Genomic DNA, 18,569 nt, shown 5'->3' on the forward strand with positions numbered 1-18,569 from the left:
AAGGAGTGAAATCAGCCGCTACGCACGCTGAGCCAGGGGTGAACGCGCACTCTCACACCAAATCTATTTTCACTGACATCTCTCTCTGCAATTTATGTCAGCCTTTATGCCCCTCTGAAATATGTTTGTATTAGAGATATAAAAAAAAAGCGACTGGAAAAACCTTGATTTATCAAGAGTGATGCAACCAAAACAAAAATTGACAGCAGGTGAAAGGTAGATAGGTCTGTTTAGTTGCTCAAAGCAATTGTTGCATCTGTAAATGTTCCAAGAAAGGCAGAAAGGTGAAAGCCAGATGGAGACATGTTTAGACTGAGACAGCTGGAATGAAAAAGCAAGTTTAGGTGATAACACAAGCTCACCTTTCATGTTTAGAACATTTATATTAGCCAAACATAAGTTTGGGTGATTGGATAAACTCATCGACCCTCAACGAAAGCCCTTCACCAGCTGTTTGGGTTTTTTTCTAGAGCGTTTTTTCTTTTATTTTTGGCCTATGAGGGACTCTCCTAATGACAGCAATAAATCCTCTTTATAGAACCTAAAAGACACAGCCAACGGAAAAATATATTAAGTTACAGAAGACGAGTTCCTAATGTGTGTTTATGGCTGGTGCGTCAATTTTCCTGTCAATCGATGGGAAACGTTTTTATCCATTTTCTTCATATTTTCTTGTATTTCTGCTTGTGAAAAGTTTTTTTGTAGCTTGTATCGTAATGAACCGGACGGCGAATGCGTGACGCTCATGCAGGTTTGTCATGTTCCAGTCCTTTGCTGGAACTGCACAAGCAGCAAACCACTGCGGTTACACCATTTACCTCTTTCATCCAATTCATAGCCAAATTAATCCCAAATAATTTTGTATTTTTCTGGCAACTACTTCCTCACTTTCTGCATTTTTTTTCTTCTAAGTTGGCAAATCAGTCTGTTTATGTTGACATTGTTCTGGCAGGCCTGTTGCAATAAGCAAAAAAAAAAATCTATTAATTGCAAAATAAATTGAAACAAGATCAGTAATATTGATTTGCACGATTCATCTTTTCCTTTTCTCTCTTTCTACCAAAAACCAGATGACAGTCTGATATATTGGTGTCAACTTACCATTTTTTGAAGGACAATTTTGTTTTCAGTCTAAATAATTCATTTTATTTGTTGTTTCTGTTGTGTTTTTTATTTTAGATATTTAAAACGACTTCCAGTTCTGGTGTAAAATGTCTGTTAGAATTTAAAGTGTATTTTAGAATATGTTCTTTGATTATTATGTCATTACCATTAGGTTTCTTAAAAACGGTCTCAAAACAATGTTACAGTTTATCGCAATAACTACAATTTATTGCTAATCATCATTTGTTGGACTGACAAAAATCTCCTGCAAAACTGTTGCTTATCGAACAACCTCAGTAACTATTAGGAACAAAGGTATTCACACCCCTTAAACTTTTCTGCTTCCTTTCCTTCTTTGCATTGCAGACTCAAATCTCAGCGACACTGACGCACTCCACACTTTTCAGATTTCCCTATTAAAATACGAACCATCCTTTTGATTCCACTTGATACTTCCTCGCAACTTTGTGCAGGTCAGCAATGTAAAATCTCCAGAAAATACATGAACATTTATAGGTTGTCAAGTAACCCAATGTGGAAAAAAAACGTAAAAGTGGAGTGAATACTTTTGCAAGGCACTATTCATTATAGCTAATAACTAGAAATAAATGGAGGGTAAATGATTTATTACTTGCCCTGAATTGCCCCAACTGCATGAGGAGACCATTTCTCACATTAACACGCACAATGTGCTAATCCTGGCTGTGACTGGATCACTTACGGCAGTTTTCTTCGTCGCTGTTGTCGGAGCAGTCGTCGTCGTCGTCGCACCTCCAGACGGTCGGTATACACCTTTTGTTGTTGCACTGAAATTGTCCATCCTCACACTCATCAGTGGCTGGACGCAGAAGAAGAAGAAGAAGAAGAAAAACGAGAGAGGATATCAGGGTACCTCATTGATATGCAGACTTCACTTGGGCCAACTGGAAGATGCGCTACAAGCGTCATTGTCTCCGTTTTCCACATTACCGCGCCACTTTCTCGGGATATTTATCACTTCTAAGGGGGGGTGGGAGGAAGCAGAGAAGGCCCTCTGCTCCACACAGTTCTAAATGAGCAGGTTCGTTCAGTCTGGACTACAACAGAGGCTGATACTGCCTCTAATGCGGCGGGGTCATTGGAAGATGCTCACAGCCGGGAAACACATGACCGGGACGCAGCTTTTCGCGTCCTGGACACACAAAAGCAGTGAAACAAGCCAACCCAGTCATAAAAGAGCCAACCCGAATCAAACGCTTATTAATAATCGCCATATTTTTTTTCTTTCTGTTTTCCCCTCGAGCTACGACAGGCACGCGCGCACTGAGTACCACGGACGCCCCCAATTAAGCTCCACACGTTCACACGGAACATCACTAACATCACGCGCACGAGGAGGGGAGAAAACTACAACTGTGTTGAAATGCAACGCGTCTGACTTACCTTTTAGGTAAGGCAGCCTGAGAATGAACAAATGGAAAAGAAACAATATCCGTATGTCCGACCACATATCTGGAGGAGGTGACCGCGCTCATTCACATCCGCGAAACAAAGCCTGAAGAGCCGCTCTTGTTGTGCCGCTGCCGCCGCCAGACCCTCAGTCCGTCCGCTGCGTCACACCCACTCACTCCTGCCTCCACCCCATTGGCTGGTCCGGCGGAGACGAAAGCGCGTGGGGCGGGGCGCCGGGTGATTTTCCTCAAGATTTTATAATTGCAGTATTTAAAAATAATAATAATAATGACGTTTAACTTATACACCGAGAAGGCAACAGCTTTGCGATTCTTGACAGGTGGAGTGAATAACATTGATTATCTTCATTGCGGTTCTTCAATCGACAGCCTGCAGGAAAATAAGCAGGTGTAAGAATGTCAGTGTGACGGATGTGTTTAGTTGAATTCATAAACCGACTCAGTAAATGTTGAGATTAATGACTAAAAGAAGTTTCTGTGTCAGAGAAGAAGTTTATGTGGCATCCAGCTAACTTTACTTCCTTATCCAAGGAAGGAAGTTCTTGTGTTGTCAAGAAATAGTTTACCTGGCTCGTTGTTGGAACACGTCTTAAAAATTATACTTTTGTTTTTTAATACATGTGGTTTCAGCCTCATGCTTACTGAGAATAGTATTTTTGACATAAATCTCGTTTGTTGCTCAAACAGTAATAATTGGTGAAGGGGAGGATCATCTTCCTGCTCATGAGACAAAATTCAACCGTGATGATCATCGCTGTTAGTTGTGATTGTGTTTGAACATATAAATTGTATTTGGTCGCTTAAACCAAACTAGTTCTGACCTCTGCTCAGTTTCCCTCCATTTCTCTATTTTCATAGTCATTTCTCTTTGTCTGAAGTAGGACTGTACAGCATTCTGACTGCAATTGGTCAGTTTCTTGGATTCCCCAACGTTGCAGTTCAATTGTTCTGTCACTCTGATTCATATCGTTTCTTCTCAGCCTGCATTTTGTAATACTTTAAGCCCTGTCTCCAACACCGCAGGACTGGAAATCTTTGGTCCCCCGGGTGTGAAATTCTTGTTACTGACAAGTCGGATCATTTTCACATCTGAGAGAGTTCATGAGTAATTGAGTCACAAAAAGCACCAATAGATTCATATATTTATAGAATATAAGTTAAGATTGATGCTTTGGATGCCGTTCATACATCCGTCCCAGGAGAGAAGTCCAGTATCTGAATTTGGGATTTCTATTATTTTTAAAAGGGCAGTCTTATGTGTTTTCAAGGCATTTAGTAAATAGTATTGAATGTTACCTTCAGTTGTTGTGCAAATTGCTATATATGCCAAATATGACTAAAAAGAAAATGCATTTCCTGGTTTAACACTTTGAAATCGAACCTCTGTCTCTTTAAAAGCTCATGGTCTTTATGAAACTGCCTTCAGAAAGTCATCACAACATGGCTCCTCTATTAACCGTTTAATAACGTTTTTACCAGTGTTGCACTGAGAAGTAGCTCCTATAATGAGCTCAGCAGAAACACAGTTCCACCAGGTGTTTGCTAATTGCTGCTGGCTAGTCTGAAGGAGCTGAGTGGGGGTCTGGTCGGGGTGGGAAGCTGGAAACTCGGAAGCTTGAAAACTGCAGCCAGGAAGACAAGCTCCGTCCTTCAGGACGGAGCTGGGTCCTCTCAGGTGTTTTGCATGGCTGAATGGTTACCATGGGACATTGAAGGATTTCTCAAACATGCATGAAAGAATCAAGGCGACACACCAGCTGTGTTTTGGATGAGGGAATAACATTATAACATGATGTAAAGCTCAAAAAAGTAAATTTTACTTAACATTGCCTCTCTAGGACACATTAATCAAAATTACAATATATAAAAGTTGAAATGTTTCATCCTTTGTAATTAATCTGTAAAATATGAGTTTTCCTTTCTGAAAACTTTTACATTTTTTGAGGGTTTTATAAGTATGCAGGTAAATCTCTTAGGTGTACCTGCATACTTGTGGTGCAAGCTGAAATTCAAGTGCCTTTGGGAACCTCAAAGTTTACTTAGTGCACTATTTTTGTTCAATTTAGCTTTTTCCAGGTTTCAAAAATAGCAATAATAACTTTATATAACTTAATCTTCCACACTGACGAAAGGCCAAGCCCGATAAAACTATATGTGACTAGATGCTTTTCTTTCCTAAGTGATCTGTTTGTGGCTGACTTGTATTCGGAAGACAAATAAGGGGAGTAAAAACATAAAGTTTTCCAGTTTGTTTCACAGATTGCTGAGTAAAATAAATCCAAACTGGTTCACAATCTCTCACCGTTGACATGAGACCCAACAAACACACCACATTGTCATCGAATATCATTTTCTTGAACTAAACAAAACTTCTCCGCAGTCGTTCGCAGATCTGAAGAGGTCAGCTTTGTCATTTATTTCACATCACAAACGAGAGAATTAGCAGCTATATCTTGCACCCACAGAGTGAGTGTAAGCATATTTAGAGCATGACAGGCTGGTATTGGAGGTACAGCAGAGACACCCTTTAAGGACTCATTTCTAAACCCAACCAGCGGCTCACTCTGCCGTCTCTCTCTGGAAACTCTTCTACCCAATTATCAGCACTCTGCCCAAAGGAATACTGTGATATCGCTCATCTACATGCAAATTATGCAAAAGTTAAGGTGCACTGTTAGCTTTAGGGGTTCTCAGCGAGAGCTGCTCCAGAGAAAAAGACCCCATGTATCTCTTTTATTAACTAAACAACAGATAAACTCTCTTCCTAAACCAACAGAGATGACAGAAGTTCACTTCCAGAGCTGCTTCTTTTTTCTTTTTTTTTTTTTAAATCAGTCTACATCCATCGCTGACAGACAATGTAATCAAATCAAATCGTTCATAAGCTGGAGGATAACTTAATCCAACCTACTGTCTGTGTGGTAAATACACCAGGAGATGCTTCAGGTGTGTGTCCAATCAGCGTTGCACCGATCGTGAAAAGAAAGATTTACTCAACCTGTCCCTGAAGTCTGTCTAACTTACTTAAGTCACCGCTTTGCACCACTGCTTGGCAGAGATATTCTCACTTAAATCATGTTAAAGTGATGTGCTGATGGATCTTTGGCTGTTCATATTAGGACAGTCGCTAAAAACATAAATACCATTTTTGATCAAACACCTAAATGAGGAAAACTGCGTCAGCCTGTTTTTGCCTCTGGTTTTGTCTTGTGTAATACTGATTTACATAAGCACAATATTGTCTTGTTTTATACAAGACAATATTATTGTGTTTTTTATTTACACAATAAAAACACAGGTGTTTTATTGTGTAAAACTTGCACAATAAAAACGTGCAGGTTTTACATTTGCTAAAATATAACATTTTTGTCTTCATTAGCTTGCAAACCATGTTTTTAATTAAACTTTTCACAAATATTCACATCTTACAGAAGAAAGTATATCCATCCTATCTTTTTATGCAAATATTTTATATTTTGGGTTTATTTTAAATCAAAATAATATAAATATCAGGTTTTTTCTAAAAGAAAAAAAAGAAATATTCCACAAAAATGAGAAATTGTCCTAAAAAAAACTCAGGTAACATTTGTGTCTGAACAATTTGTTGCTTGCTGTCTTGTCAGTAGCTTAAACTGTTTACAATGTGTTTGTTTTACCGCCCGAAAACATAAAAAGACACAAACAGATTTTCTTCTTACGGTGTAAAGTTAAATCAGACCAAACTTTTCTTGTTTTAGCTTAGTTAGAATTATCTAAATTATTTCTATTTGCTAAATTCCAGAAAATGTGCCAAGAACATTATTTTTTTATTTTATTTTTTTATTTTTCTTGCAACTTTCCTCGAATTCAAAAGTATCATATCACGATTTTGTGACAGGCAACACAAAGTTGCAAATAACTGAAGAGAAAGAAAGAGATATAATTTTTTATGCACAGAATTATGAAAACTGGTGTGTGTGCACATGTGTGCGTGTGTATGTGTGAGTTCGCATTCAGCTTCCATCAGTCAGTACTTCAGTAGAACCACTTTGTGCTAAAATTGATGCCAGAGGGGAATTCATTATTCAAAGCAGTTTAGAGTTTTCCATCTAACAAAACCCAGCAGATTGCATCAAGTCATTGATTTGCAACATTCACACCTCATATCCTCCCATACCAATTACATTGTCCTAAAAATAGAACATGGTCTGATAGTTTTTACTTCTTGAGTGAAGTGAACCAATAAGTTCTAGCTTTGACTGTGATTCAATAATTTATGAAACGAAATAAGGCACACAGACATCAAACACACCCCCAGCAATCAGTTGATAGAAATGATTGCAAGAAACAATCTAGACTGGATCAAGAAAAGTGTTTGATGAGGATATAACTATGCAAAACTGAATTAATTGCCACGCAGCCTCAACATGCAGTGCCTGGTGTTTTCACAGCTCTTTCCGTTCTGGAGGATATTTCTCCTTTCTATCTGTGTCTTCACCATCTTCCCCGATGAAGACGCTCTTGATCTCAGTTAAAGTCCTCTCTTGACTCTTGACTCTACAAATCTGTTTGATTTTATGTTGAGAATTTATCCAGGTTCCATGTATTTACCGTATTTAATGCCAAAACTATAAGCAACAAACAGCGCTGCATCAGAGGGAGCGCCGAAATGATGGCAGAAAAATCATTCCTACCTTTTTTCTTTTTTTCTTTTTTTATAATGTTTTCGTCAACAGGGAGCTCGCGATGGAAAGCTCTCAGAGTAGAAAGCAAAAAGAAATGGAAGACAGCAGATTGACAGACAAATGGATTGACAGACAGGAGGGAAGTTATTTCAGTCTGGGAGGCTTGTAAATAGTCAGGTTAGCAACCAGGTAAGCTAACTAGCTTAGCTTAACTTTTTAAAACTGTTAGCTTAACTTTTTAAAACTGTTTTCTCTTTACAAACAGATTCTCAAAGTGTCTTTGAAACAAAATTAAAAAAGGGAAACCCTTTGCCAATCTTACATTCAAAACAAATTTAAAATTTAACGTGGTATTTTTGATAACAATAGAAACTTTTGTAAAAGACAGAACCTCTACAGGTTGTTATGAATCATGACTAAAGGTCAAATGCAAAGAAAGGGCTCTTTTTAACAATCGCTGTTCTTAGTGGTGAAATGTTGAGCAAAAATTTGATACCTGTAATTATTTTTAATCTGTTCTATGGTGAGAGCCGACCCTGAAGCTATCGTATCCCCCAGAACCCATCATGCACCAGGGAAACGAGGCGCTCGGAAACATCACCTGGGAAGCTCCGATGATTTTCCTTCAGCTATTTCTAGCTGTAATGAAGCAGATTCATCTTCATTTAACTGAACATTTCAGCCAGCTGGGATCACAATATATATATTTAAAAATAAAAAGGTCAGGGAAGTCCATTGGCTTCTGTACAAGTTTCAGCACACAACAAAATCCTTCATCTTTCCTAATTTGCATCTGAGCTGTTGTGGTGTGAATCTTCTCAATGCCACAGAGTGGGAGGAGAGGGGGAGGCAGAAAATAAATCTCTTTTTTCCCCCTGGTTCCCAGTAATGTTATCTAGCTTCAAAAGCGTGTTGCTGGAGAGACACCATTTTTCTCAATCTGAGCATGTTGAAATGCACAGAAGCCCAGCTTGTTTCTGACGTTAACAGCCTGTGGGAAATGTCTGACCGGGTCCACCTTTGGTCTTTGAAGGAAATGTGCTGAGCTAGCACAAAGGTCTAGTGGGGTTTTTTTTTCTTCTTCTTCTTCTTTGCAACATTCAATCAGCTGCCAGCGCAGGTCCTGACAGGTATCGTGCCTGAATTACAGAGGGACTCGAAGCACTAACATAATTAGATTTAAAGACCATTGAGACTGTTGTTGCTGAGAAATACGAGATCTACATATTTACATTTATTTCTGCCTTTATTAAAACCATAATGTTGAATTTAGCTGGCTTTAATGTCCAGTATATTCTTGCTGGTTTATGTCCTTAACAGATTTGAATAATAAAAAGCTTAAAAAAAGGCCAGACCACCCAACACACACAGCCACCATTTTATTTGTCTCGTTAGGGGGCAGGGGGAGTGAAGCAACATGGAGGACCGTTCCAGTTGATTTTTCAGGTATAGAAGATATTGATCAACCACAAGGAATCTGGGAGAGTCCCTTTGTCTAACCCCAACATGGTTTGCCTTATTTTATAGCCACTTGCCATTAAAATTCTTGAATTGCTCTCATGTTTTGTGAATATGAAGCCGAATTTTGATAAAAACTCATATCTCTGCCTGCCACATTGATTTCTGAAAAGTTTTTATCCATAGGAACTTTGCATAAATATGCCAGAGTTGTTTTAAATATGTCAAACCCACAGGGGGCAGTGTAGCACCAAGCTAAAAGCCTCTCAGCCAATGAGCTTGCTTAAAAACAACCACCACTTCCTGTTAGGAATTGAATTGAGCTAGTGGGTTCATTTTGTGTAGACGGATGTAAAATCTTGAGCTACTTGTATATAAAGTTAATAAAACGCAAGATGATGTCGACTGGGAATCGTGTCAAAGCATGCATATGGATATAATGCCCCATTATTTGTCCGTTGATTGTATTTATGTATTCATGCATATGTGAACATGCAGTTTTCTCAAACAAATGGTTTATTTTGGTAAATAATTGTTTTGAGCAGGACTAAACCATTTTTGTGTGGATGAAAGGTCAAAATGCTTAAAATTGTATTTGTTTTTTCAGATTTCCGGCTATGTACCGACTAGACCGAGACTGACTTCACCTGTTTCAGACTCCAGAGTAGTTAGCATTAAATTTGGTGCCATGAATCCCACCAAAACAAGGAGGTTGACATCACAGGTCAGGGGTCAATTCCTAATCAAGTACTGAGTTCAAGTATCTTGGTGTCTTGTTCTGTAATGATGGTTGGATGGAACAACAGAAAAACAGACATACAGACACAGAGGTGACATGCTTATGTAAATTCAGTTTATTGGTGCAGCACATTTCAACATTATGAAAACACAAAAAGTCCTTTTCAGGCGTTCACACAAACACGAGTGAAGTTGACCGTGGCTGAAAACTCAAATGTTTTGACATTTTGCTCCGCAGCAGTAAAGCAGTGTGTGTGTGTGTGTGTGTGTGTGTGTGTGTGTGTGTGTGTGTGCGTGTGTGTGTGTGTTACAAACTTCCCTCATGATGTTAATCCAGCAAACAGTCTTGCTTATAGAACCCATTAAAGTCTTGTGATGGTTTTGACTGTGACACTGTCAGCATTTTGGGTTTAAAACGTACTTTTTGGGGCTGATTCTGGTAAATTTCTACAAAAAAAAGGCTCCCTTGTTCCTGTAGCCTGAAGATCTCAATTTATGAAGGTCTTCGAGCAACTATTGTTGATTTACCTCAGAAAGTAAGTGAGAATTTTGGATCCTACAGCAGCTCGTCATCCTGAGGATGGATTTAAACACCTTAACTCTCAACAAAACACGAGCAAGAAACGTTGCATTTTTCTGAAATACGCCAACCTATGGAGGAGTTTAAATGTTCAATGGCATTCACTTTTTAGAGCGACTTACTGGAGTAAAATAACATTTAGATAATATTGTAATTTATTAGAACGTACCTTTGTTGCCTGTGGTGAAAATTCAGGCACCAGCTTCAGAGACTCCTTTAGTGATGAAGAACCCTGACCCTCTTAATAACTTTTCTGCTACAACGTGGAAGATTTGATCACCAAATGAATGTTGTTTACCCATTCATACTTAAAATGATTATTATTTGTATTTTTATTAGCTTCAAAACTGTCTGTTTTTTCAGATTGTGCCTTTATGTGGATTCTGCAGTAGTTTAAAGCCAGAAACCTCCTTTCACAGGAGAAAATCAGTGTAGCTGTTTAAACTTAGCTTTTGCTGCCCCCTGTTGGTTGCTCACTGTCCACAAAAATCTGAAACCTTTAACAAGTGCTGAATGTTTTGTTTTTTGTGTTTTTTTTCGCAGCTCTCGCTGGACAAGCAAAGTTATCAAGTTGTCTAACAAGAAGTCCTTCTGAACCTCATACTGTCTCATTCTGTCTGTGTAAAGTAGAAAGATGTGCATTTCATTCTTTCATGTGTTTTTCTGTTGCAGTGTCAATTTGTTGCCAAAGTGGGAAGAAAAAAAATCTATGAGAAGAATGCCTTGTTTTTCTACTTGATTGTTGTGAAAATTTGCCCATGGCATTTGTTTTTCTTCTTTCAATCAGAGGATTCGTATAAAAAACAAACATGAAACAATAAGACGGAGCAAGAAGAAAGCAGGTCTCTGCCAGAAGCAAACTGCAGGTTTCATTTTTCAGCACTTCTTCAAGAGGAATGACTGATTCGAGTTTAAAACTGCATTATTTATTTGTCCATTAGTTATGGCTGGGTTTTCGGTGAACCACAATAATGGAAGACAGATCTTTTTTTTTTTTTACTTGTAACTCTTTTATTGCAGTAAATCAAATAAACAATTTGAACTGCTAGCTAGCTGACTGAAAGCCCAGGTTTTTTTTCTTTCTTATAAGACAGATAAATTAAATTTTCTATAGAAAGCAGAAAGGTGCTTCCTGCGCCATAAACAAAGTAACTAGTAAATATACTTAGTCAGTTACATTTATTACATTTACCTGTAAAATATATCCTTTGAGAGAGTAGCTTGACTGAGCTGTACTTTTTATTTTTACTTGACTAATGTCATTATATAGTAGTGCTACTCTTACTTCAGTTTAATTTTTGGGTACCTCTTTATTTCTATCCGTATTTAAGCTTTGTTCTCATCTAAGTCTGTGGAATAAAAGTAAAACAAACAGTGCAGAATATTCATCAAATTATTTCATTTGACTAAATCCTACTGGCGCAGAGTTTCGCATCGCAAAGCAGATACAACTGGCACCATCTGTGACTCCAGCTCAGTGTGTGAATGACGCCATGCTTAGGATCACAGACACACTATTATCACTTCACACTGACATCACTCGGTTCTCCGGCGCGCTGCCCCGGGACCCCCCAGTGACCTCCACACGCCACCCACCGCCTGTGCAGTCATTGTGTTCGCTTTTCTGCGTTGAAGCAAAATGGGACAATGTCACCAATCTCTGTGTCCAAACGTGATCCAACAAGGCTGCTGTGACCTGTCTTTTTCCCACTGAACCGGACGGGATGGAAGTTGCTGCGTGATGATAAGAGAGGGCCGGGTGAGGGTCCGCCTGGCACTGGGGTGGAGAATGTAGAGAGGACGCAGAGCGTCGATCGGTGACAACGGTACGGTCAGAAAACTCAAGAGGACGGCCACGTAAGGGGAATTACGTAAATTCTCTACCTCCAGACACATTCAGTCTCTGGCTCTTCAGCTTGGATCAGGATTCTTTCACACTCAACATCTGGCTTTATGTTTTCAACCCGCTGCTGCAGATGAGAAGGCTTCTGGACCACCGCACAGACTCCTTTTAGGAAAAGCTGTTTTTCACTTTAAATGAGCATCATCCTACATAAGGAATAAGCCAAACCCTGGCAACTGGGGAACAAACTATTGTTTGACCAAAGATGAAGAGGGACGGATGACACATGATTGTCAAAAAACTGTGAGTGAGTTGATTTGAAGCAACAGTTATGGTTTAAAATCAACTTTTTTGAGCTTTACATCATGTTATAATGTCATTCCCTCATCGGAGACACACCTGGAGTGTTGCTTTGATTCTTCCACGCATGTTTGCAAAATCTTTTAATCTCCCACAGCAACCATTCAGCTGTGCAAAACTGTTGGTGGGACCTAAGGCCACCTTCAAGGACGACGCTCCTCTTGGACGTACAGCTTCCACTCAGCTCCTTCAGACTAGCCAGCAGCAATTAGCCAACACCTGATGGAACTGCACATGCACTGAGCTCACTGTATGAGCGACTCCTCAGTAAAACAAATGCTATTAAAGTTGTGATGACGTCCTGAAGGTGGAGATTCAGAACGTGAAGTAGTTTCTTAAAGAAATAGAGGCCCAATTTGAAGATGTTAGGTTAAAATCTAATTTCTTTTAAGTCTTATTTGATTTATGTAGCATTTTTATTGAATGTCACTTGATTGTGATATGAGAACAATATAACTGGAAAATACATCATACTACCCCTTTCTTTTTAAACTATTTTCATGAATATGGATCTCTGTCTGGTTAAAGTGTTGCATTCTGAGCATTAATACGGCATCAGTCGCGGCCTGCCATGCCTGAGATGCAGACCCTTTACTACAGCATGCGTCGGCCTCCAAGCCTCTACCTGGACCCCTTGGTCGCGCAGAGGCACATCCTGGAGGAAGAAGTGCAGTTCTGGTGGTTCCGAGACCCCAGGCGGTCCTTGTTTTGCTACTGTGCCTCAGTGGCGCTCATACTGGGACTGGGCCTTGGCGGAGTGGGGCTTCTTTCCACCACTAACAGCCTCTCTGTGGAGTGGCGTCTCGGAGTGGGAACCACGCTCTGCCTCCTGGCCCTCGCCGTTCTCCTCAAGCAGCTGCTGAGCTCCGCCATCCAGGACATGAACTGCGTTCACAGTCGCCGTCAGATCGAGCGGCTGCGGAGCGGAGGGCGGGCTGATCCGGCGCTGATTCTGGCCGTGGGGCTGGCGGTGACGCTTTGCGGGACGGTCCTGCTCTGCGTGGCCGCGGTGGGCGGCCGGAGCCACGACAGGTGGGAAATGTTGGTGTCTGGGGCGGTGCTTGTGGCGGCCGGCGCCGGCATGGGCCTGGCCGTCGTGGGCTACAGTGTGACGGTGCGTCTCAAGAGGAGGAGGGAGCAGAGGATGAGGAGGCTGAGGGTCAGCAGGGCGAGGAGGCTGGGCGGTCAAGGGGTCTGAATGTTCAACGTTTCGCCTCGACAGGCAAGTCAAGCCAGGAGAGACGTGTCTCCCAGCAGGACGAGTCTGATCTGAACCGGCCAAAGGTGCAAAAAATAACACAAAAAACCCTGACCAGAACACAAGGACAAAACACTGAACTGAAATCTGATAAAGGTTCAGTAGCTGCGTTTCCATCAGCCATAAAGTAAAAGCAAATCGAGATCACAAAAACAGGTTTGCTTAATGGAAACACGGCAATATAGAAATAGATGTATTTTGAAAAGCTTTTATCGCATCATGCGAGTCACATGATTAACAGCCAGATGTCTCTACTGATGGAAACGACAAAGAATACGACAGGAAGTGATGGGTGGATGATGTTTTTTTGTTTTTCTTTTTTTCTGGCTCCACCAGAGCTCTCACAGAGATTACATGGTGCATAAAAGGTCATGTGTAGTTCTGTCATGTTTAATCCGTAGCCTTTTCTGTAAAATGTAAGACTTCCCAATTTTTCCCAAAACGAGCCACTCCCAAGAAGAAGGGGCTGATCGCTCCAATGCCAACATCTCCTCTCATTGCTGATTGATGATTAGCATTGGCACCTGTGTGTTTACAACCGTGATTTTTAATCACTTGTCCAGGAACCAGGTTATGTCACGCGTAATTTTAATTTTGTTGTTTATTCAACGGAAACACTGTAGTTCTGAAATTGTTTCCCCCTCAACATCAGCAGAATATAGACAAAGATTTGCCCACATTTATCATAAAAATGCAGCTGCTGAGAGACTTTGTGCAGAATGGAGAGATACCAATAAATCAATAAAAACAAATCCATCTCTCTTTTTGGCTTCTTGATTCCCAGTTGTTGCGAAAGTGGGTATTTGAGAGAAATGGTTCTTCATCCAGTCAATAGTGACCTGATGTTGGTCAGATTTCATCTAGGATCATATACATTTGACCTCTAAAGGTAAAACACACGCAGCAGATTCAACACAGTGATTATATAATAACCAAGTAAGGAAAACTTTGTGTGAAGGTACACAGTAAGGAGGAATATTGCAGTACTCCCTGTTTTATTCTAACCGCAGTTTTTAAAACTGAGGTCATAAAGAAATCTTTATGATTGTGCAATATAAAAGGCAGTGATATATTTGACCTATTGGGGTTAAGAGGACAATTTCCACACAGTTTGAAGGGAGTTTATCTCTGCCAAGTGAAAGATTATTCAGAAATTGAAAGCATTTAGGACATTTGCCAATGAGGGAGTGGACCAAATCTGAAACTTAATGGACCTCAGTTCATATGTTAAATGTGAAAATAATTAAGAGGAAAATGCAAAAAAAAAAAAAAGTGTCAAAAAGGTCAGGGAAAAAAACAAACCCTCTTCATTCCAGCCGCTAAATGATACAGTAGAGCTTTGATTCTCTGGTTTTAATCACAACACAATAACAGTTCAGGATTCACTTTATGTTTTTGTACATTTGAGTTTAGATCCAAATAAGTAGGACAAGAACAGATTATTTTTCACAATGTCCCAATATCTGAAACCCAGAGACGTACTTTCTTCTTAAACATTAAAATGTTTTAAAGTGTTTGTGCTGAATATAATGGAGATTTTTTTGTGTGTGATCTTCAAGGTCTACATAAAACAGAACATATAATGTGAATAAAATAATTTTAACTGAAACATTTTCAAAAACTGCAATCGGAGGTCAGAGTGCGTGCAGGAACAACTGCGAGCTCATCGACTTTATTACTGGACCTTCAGGTAAACATGCCAGTCGTTTGTCATAAAAAAACAAAACTGCCCTTCCCAGTGCGGTGAAGTGTTTGAGACTGGTTTTCTGCAGTGTGCTGTAACGTCACTGAATTGTTTTAAAGCAGCAGTAAAAATATGTTTTTCACATATTTGTTCAAACCGTCACCATGCACTGACCGTGTGTGACGAGCCAAATAATTTCTCGAAAGATCAAATTCCTTCACCTTCTCTGTGCGCTATTGCAGAAATAATCCGCTTCAGGTACAAAATAGGAATTGAAAATCAGAGGAGGGTCTTGGTGATATCAATCAATCCTGTGTATGTGCTGCTAACTGTGCCAATGGCAGAGAGACAACTTAGCATTCCAGTACATCTTTTTATCTGCTTTCATCAGTGGCCATGCTAAATAGCCTTAGCATTCATGAAAGGCTTTGGTGATGGCAAGCACGTACACAAGCATGACTGACAGCGGAAAGACCCTCTTCCTGGCTACTACAAGTAAACATTTTGGTGTTGTTTGAATGTGTCGATCAACTCGATCAGCTTTTTCAACCCTCCAGCGGTTTTAAGAGACGATGTCATTTGGACCCCACCAGCTTTATACTCTGCGCGATCCAGGAGGTTTTCACTGACCCTGCATGCGCTTCTATAAGGTTGCTTTTGTGTGTGTGGTTTTGGGACCTGACGGTCTCACAGGATAACCTTCCCACTTCCCCTCTGTCCAACTTTGACATCTGCCGCGCTTATCCTGAGCTCTGCGCTAAGACCACGGGAGGGTTAAATAATTGAATAACTGTTTGTTTTGTGATGGATGCATCTGTGATTTTCATTTGATAATTTTTCCAAAAAAAATTTTAAATGATACAGACTACTTTTGGTCTGGGAAATAAAGACTTCTCTGATTGCTTGTATGTCTGAGTGGTGTATTTCTGGAGTTAGCACTGGGAGAAGGCAGAGGAATTTGATCATCTTCAGATTATCTGTTTCATACTAAACTGTACTACTAAATTAAAAAAAAATAATAATAATTCTTAGAAAAGTTACATACAGCAGCTTTTATGAGGTGCTTGTTTCAGACTGGGTAAGGTCAAGGACCAAATGAGAATCTCATGGGCTGCAAACAATCATAAAATGGGCAGAAACACAAATATGAAAAAATTCTTTGCAATGGCTCCTAAGAAAATATTAATCAGAGTTATGAAGCAGTAGTTTTTCTACAATTCTGTCTATAATCACCCAATGCTGAAGATCAGATCATCATCAGCATTGTCTTCCAACTCCTCCATTTTGTCCTCCCTGCGTTCTCTCTCCACCCTGTCCTTCTCACTAGTCGGGATGTAGTTGTCCTCGATGAAGCCGTCGTCGTCCTCCTCCACTCCCCTCCCAGTGCCTCCCATCACTCCCATTTGGCCTGACACGTTTGGGTACGAGGTGTCCTCCTGGCCGTACTGGCTGACCCCGTCGGTCTCTTGGAGCAGGGAGTGCCTGTAGCTGGCCAGAAAGCGGTGGAAGAGCTGAAACTTCACCGCCAGCACGACAAAGAGCGAGAGTGAGATGACGGTACCAAGTCCCGCTGCCAGATAGGACCACCGTATGGATGTGTGGCTCCGGTTTGTGGCCACTGTGGAACAACAAGAATACTGAACTTCAAAACTGATATTTAAACTGTTACCATCCGTCCTCAAAAGCAGATTGTTCATTAACAGGAGGACATTGAGTGGTTTGTTACGCACTTGTGACATTGGAGCTAGCGGATGTTTCCTCGTCTGTTTCCACCAGAAGATGCCTCTGGGAACCTCTGAGGTTCTGGTCATCAGGAATAGTTGCAGAACGAGCGTTTGAGAAGAAAACCACACAGAGAAGCATCCATGCAAAGACGCGGCTGCTCCACAGAGCCATTTTGATGTCCTGCCAAACCTAAAGGAAACATAGCAATAAGATATTATTAAAGGCAGATCCTGCTGGAATTGGATTTAATTTTATTTCATAAACACTAATCATGGTCACACAACAAAGTATTTTATTATAATTAGTGTAAAACTATTTTTTGGTGATTGATTGGTCCAGTCGTATAGAAAAACGAGGGATATGACCGATATTGATACCTGATATTTGTCTTTTTTGGATATATCGAATATTGACACCTATTTGACACCTAGAAAGAAACAACCACACCACTGACTTCACCTCTTCAGTTAAACTACCCATAATCCTTGGCTGCATCACCGTCTCATGTCCACCCAAATGCCACGTGACCAACCTCATCCACTCCCACTCCAGACACAAACAGCAGCAGTATGGAAACAAACATCAGTTGTTCGTATCAGTCTATTTTCATTTACCAACACCAACACGTTAAAAAAAAGACATTAACTACTGGAAGTCTCAGTTTCCAAAGCTTTGTATTTATTACAATTACTTAATTTTTTCAAAAATTGGAAATATGTGCTTGCTCTGCATGAATCTATTATTTTCTAATGATCACCATATTTTGTTCAGGTTTCGTTCTATGGCTTACAATACCAGAATTTTATTCTTTTTTATTGTTATTTTACAGTTACTCATAACGTAAGTGGCTTTATTATACTTGTGTATTTTTTTGGCTACATTCCACTTCTACTTAACATACTGAAGTAAAGCTGCTCACACACTTGAGTGTAATTTTTGGCAACTTTACCCCCTTCAGTGTGAAGTTTAACCAATCAGTCTGGAGAATAAATACAATTTGACACCTTGACTTACCTGATCAACAATTCAAAGTTGAAGGAAATGTTAACTAACCGCATTTCTAGCTTCTACACACATTTTGCTCCCTCTCAAAGTCACATGATGTTTCCTTGAAGCTGCCTGACTGTTCTTCAGAAATTTCCATGCTTATCATCCTTAACTTCTCTCTTGTTGCATGTACAGCAGAAATTATAACAATGAGAAAGTAGCTCAAAAACTGAAATAAAAAATCTTACCTGTACAGACGATGTTTCAGAAAGAAGCAAATGCCGCTTTATGTTTCAGTCTTCCTTCCTCTTCCTCACTTTTTTTTTTCTTCTCGAAATAATAAAGTCAGTTGCTGGGCAAAGGTTGCAGAGCAAACCATAATGCCACCCATCTTAAGGCAGACGTTAATCAGTAACTTCATTGCAGTTCTTCCATCTTACAGCTCACTTTGACAGGCTGCGGGTCAAACCAACTGTAATGTTCTCGGTCGGGATGTGAGGGAAATGAGGTCGAAGAGGTCAGGTAAGTGACCTGCTCGCACGAAAAGTGGAACAAGTGAAATTTGCTCGAAGTTGCTGCGTTTGCACTGTCAGGCCACGCGGTGGCAGTGTCGCCACGTCAGATTCCCGTTTTGTCCTTCCTGCGTTGGAAGGAGGTTCCTGTTGTCCAGCAGCCCTGAAAGGTCCAAACTGCTGGCAAACACGGAAAACTCCCCAC

The 18,569-nt window shown here is 40.2% G+C and overlaps 3 protein-coding genes across 5 annotated transcripts in view; 1 reads left to right on the forward strand and 2 right to left on the reverse strand.

Moving 5' to 3' along the window:
• The window catches only part of LOC129361999 (low-density lipoprotein receptor-related protein 8-like), a 92,955-nt gene extending 90,284 nt beyond the window's left edge, over positions 1–2,671 (reverse strand). For all 3 annotated transcript variants that reach the window (XM_055033293.1, XM_055033294.1, XM_055033292.1), the window contains exons 1-2: positions 2,527–2,671; positions 1,826–1,942 (exon numbers count right to left, since the gene is read on the reverse strand). In XM_055033293.1, the coding sequence (XP_054889268.1) occupies positions 1,826–1,942; positions 2,527–2,593 (184 nt within the window). In that variant the 5' untranslated portion in view covers positions 2,594–2,671. The remainder of the gene's footprint in view (positions 1–1,825; positions 1,943–2,526) is intronic.
• An 8,962-nt stretch (positions 2,672–11,633) lies between these two features.
• On the forward strand, positions 11,634–14,207 carry LOC129362009 (transmembrane protein 125-like). The gene has a single exon (XM_055033307.1). The coding sequence runs from the start codon at positions 12,770–12,772 to the stop codon at positions 13,394–13,396; it is 627 nt and encodes a 208-aa protein (XP_054889282.1). The 5' UTR covers positions 11,634–12,769; the 3' UTR covers positions 13,397–14,207.
• A 555-nt stretch (positions 14,208–14,762) lies between these two features.
• LOC129362011 (leucine-rich repeat-containing protein 19-like) lies at positions 14,763–18,183 on the reverse strand. Its single transcript, XM_055033311.1, has 3 exons — positions 18,101–18,183; positions 16,871–17,054; positions 14,763–16,758 (listed from the first exon to the last, which is right to left on the reverse strand). Exons 2-3 carry the CDS (start codon positions 17,034–17,036, stop codon positions 16,370–16,372), a joined length of 555 nt encoding a protein of 184 aa, XP_054889286.1. The 5' UTR covers positions 17,037–17,054; positions 18,101–18,183; the 3' UTR covers positions 14,763–16,369.
• Between the last annotated feature and the right edge of the window lie 386 nt (positions 18,184–18,569).

This window comes from Poeciliopsis prolifica, unplaced genomic scaffold (assembly GCF_027474105.1).
Source record: "Poeciliopsis prolifica strain line A6 unplaced genomic scaffold, Auburn_PproV2 SCAFFOLD008, whole genome shotgun sequence".
NCBI lineage: Eukaryota > Metazoa > Chordata > Actinopteri > Cyprinodontiformes > Poeciliidae > Poeciliopsis > Poeciliopsis prolifica.

Coding starts and splice junctions, on each gene's coding strand:
- LOC129362009 (XM_055033307.1), top strand. CDS start 12,770: ATGCCTGAGATGCAGACCCTTTACTACAGCATGCGTCGGCCTCCAAGC.
- LOC129362011 (XM_055033311.1), bottom strand. CDS start 17,036: ATGGCTCTGTGGAGCAGCCGCGTCTTTGCATGGATGCTTCTCTGTGTG. Junction 16,759..16,870: donor CGCTAGCTCCAATGTCACAA/GTGCGTAACAAA, acceptor GTTGTTCCACAG/TGGCCACAAACCGGAGCCAC.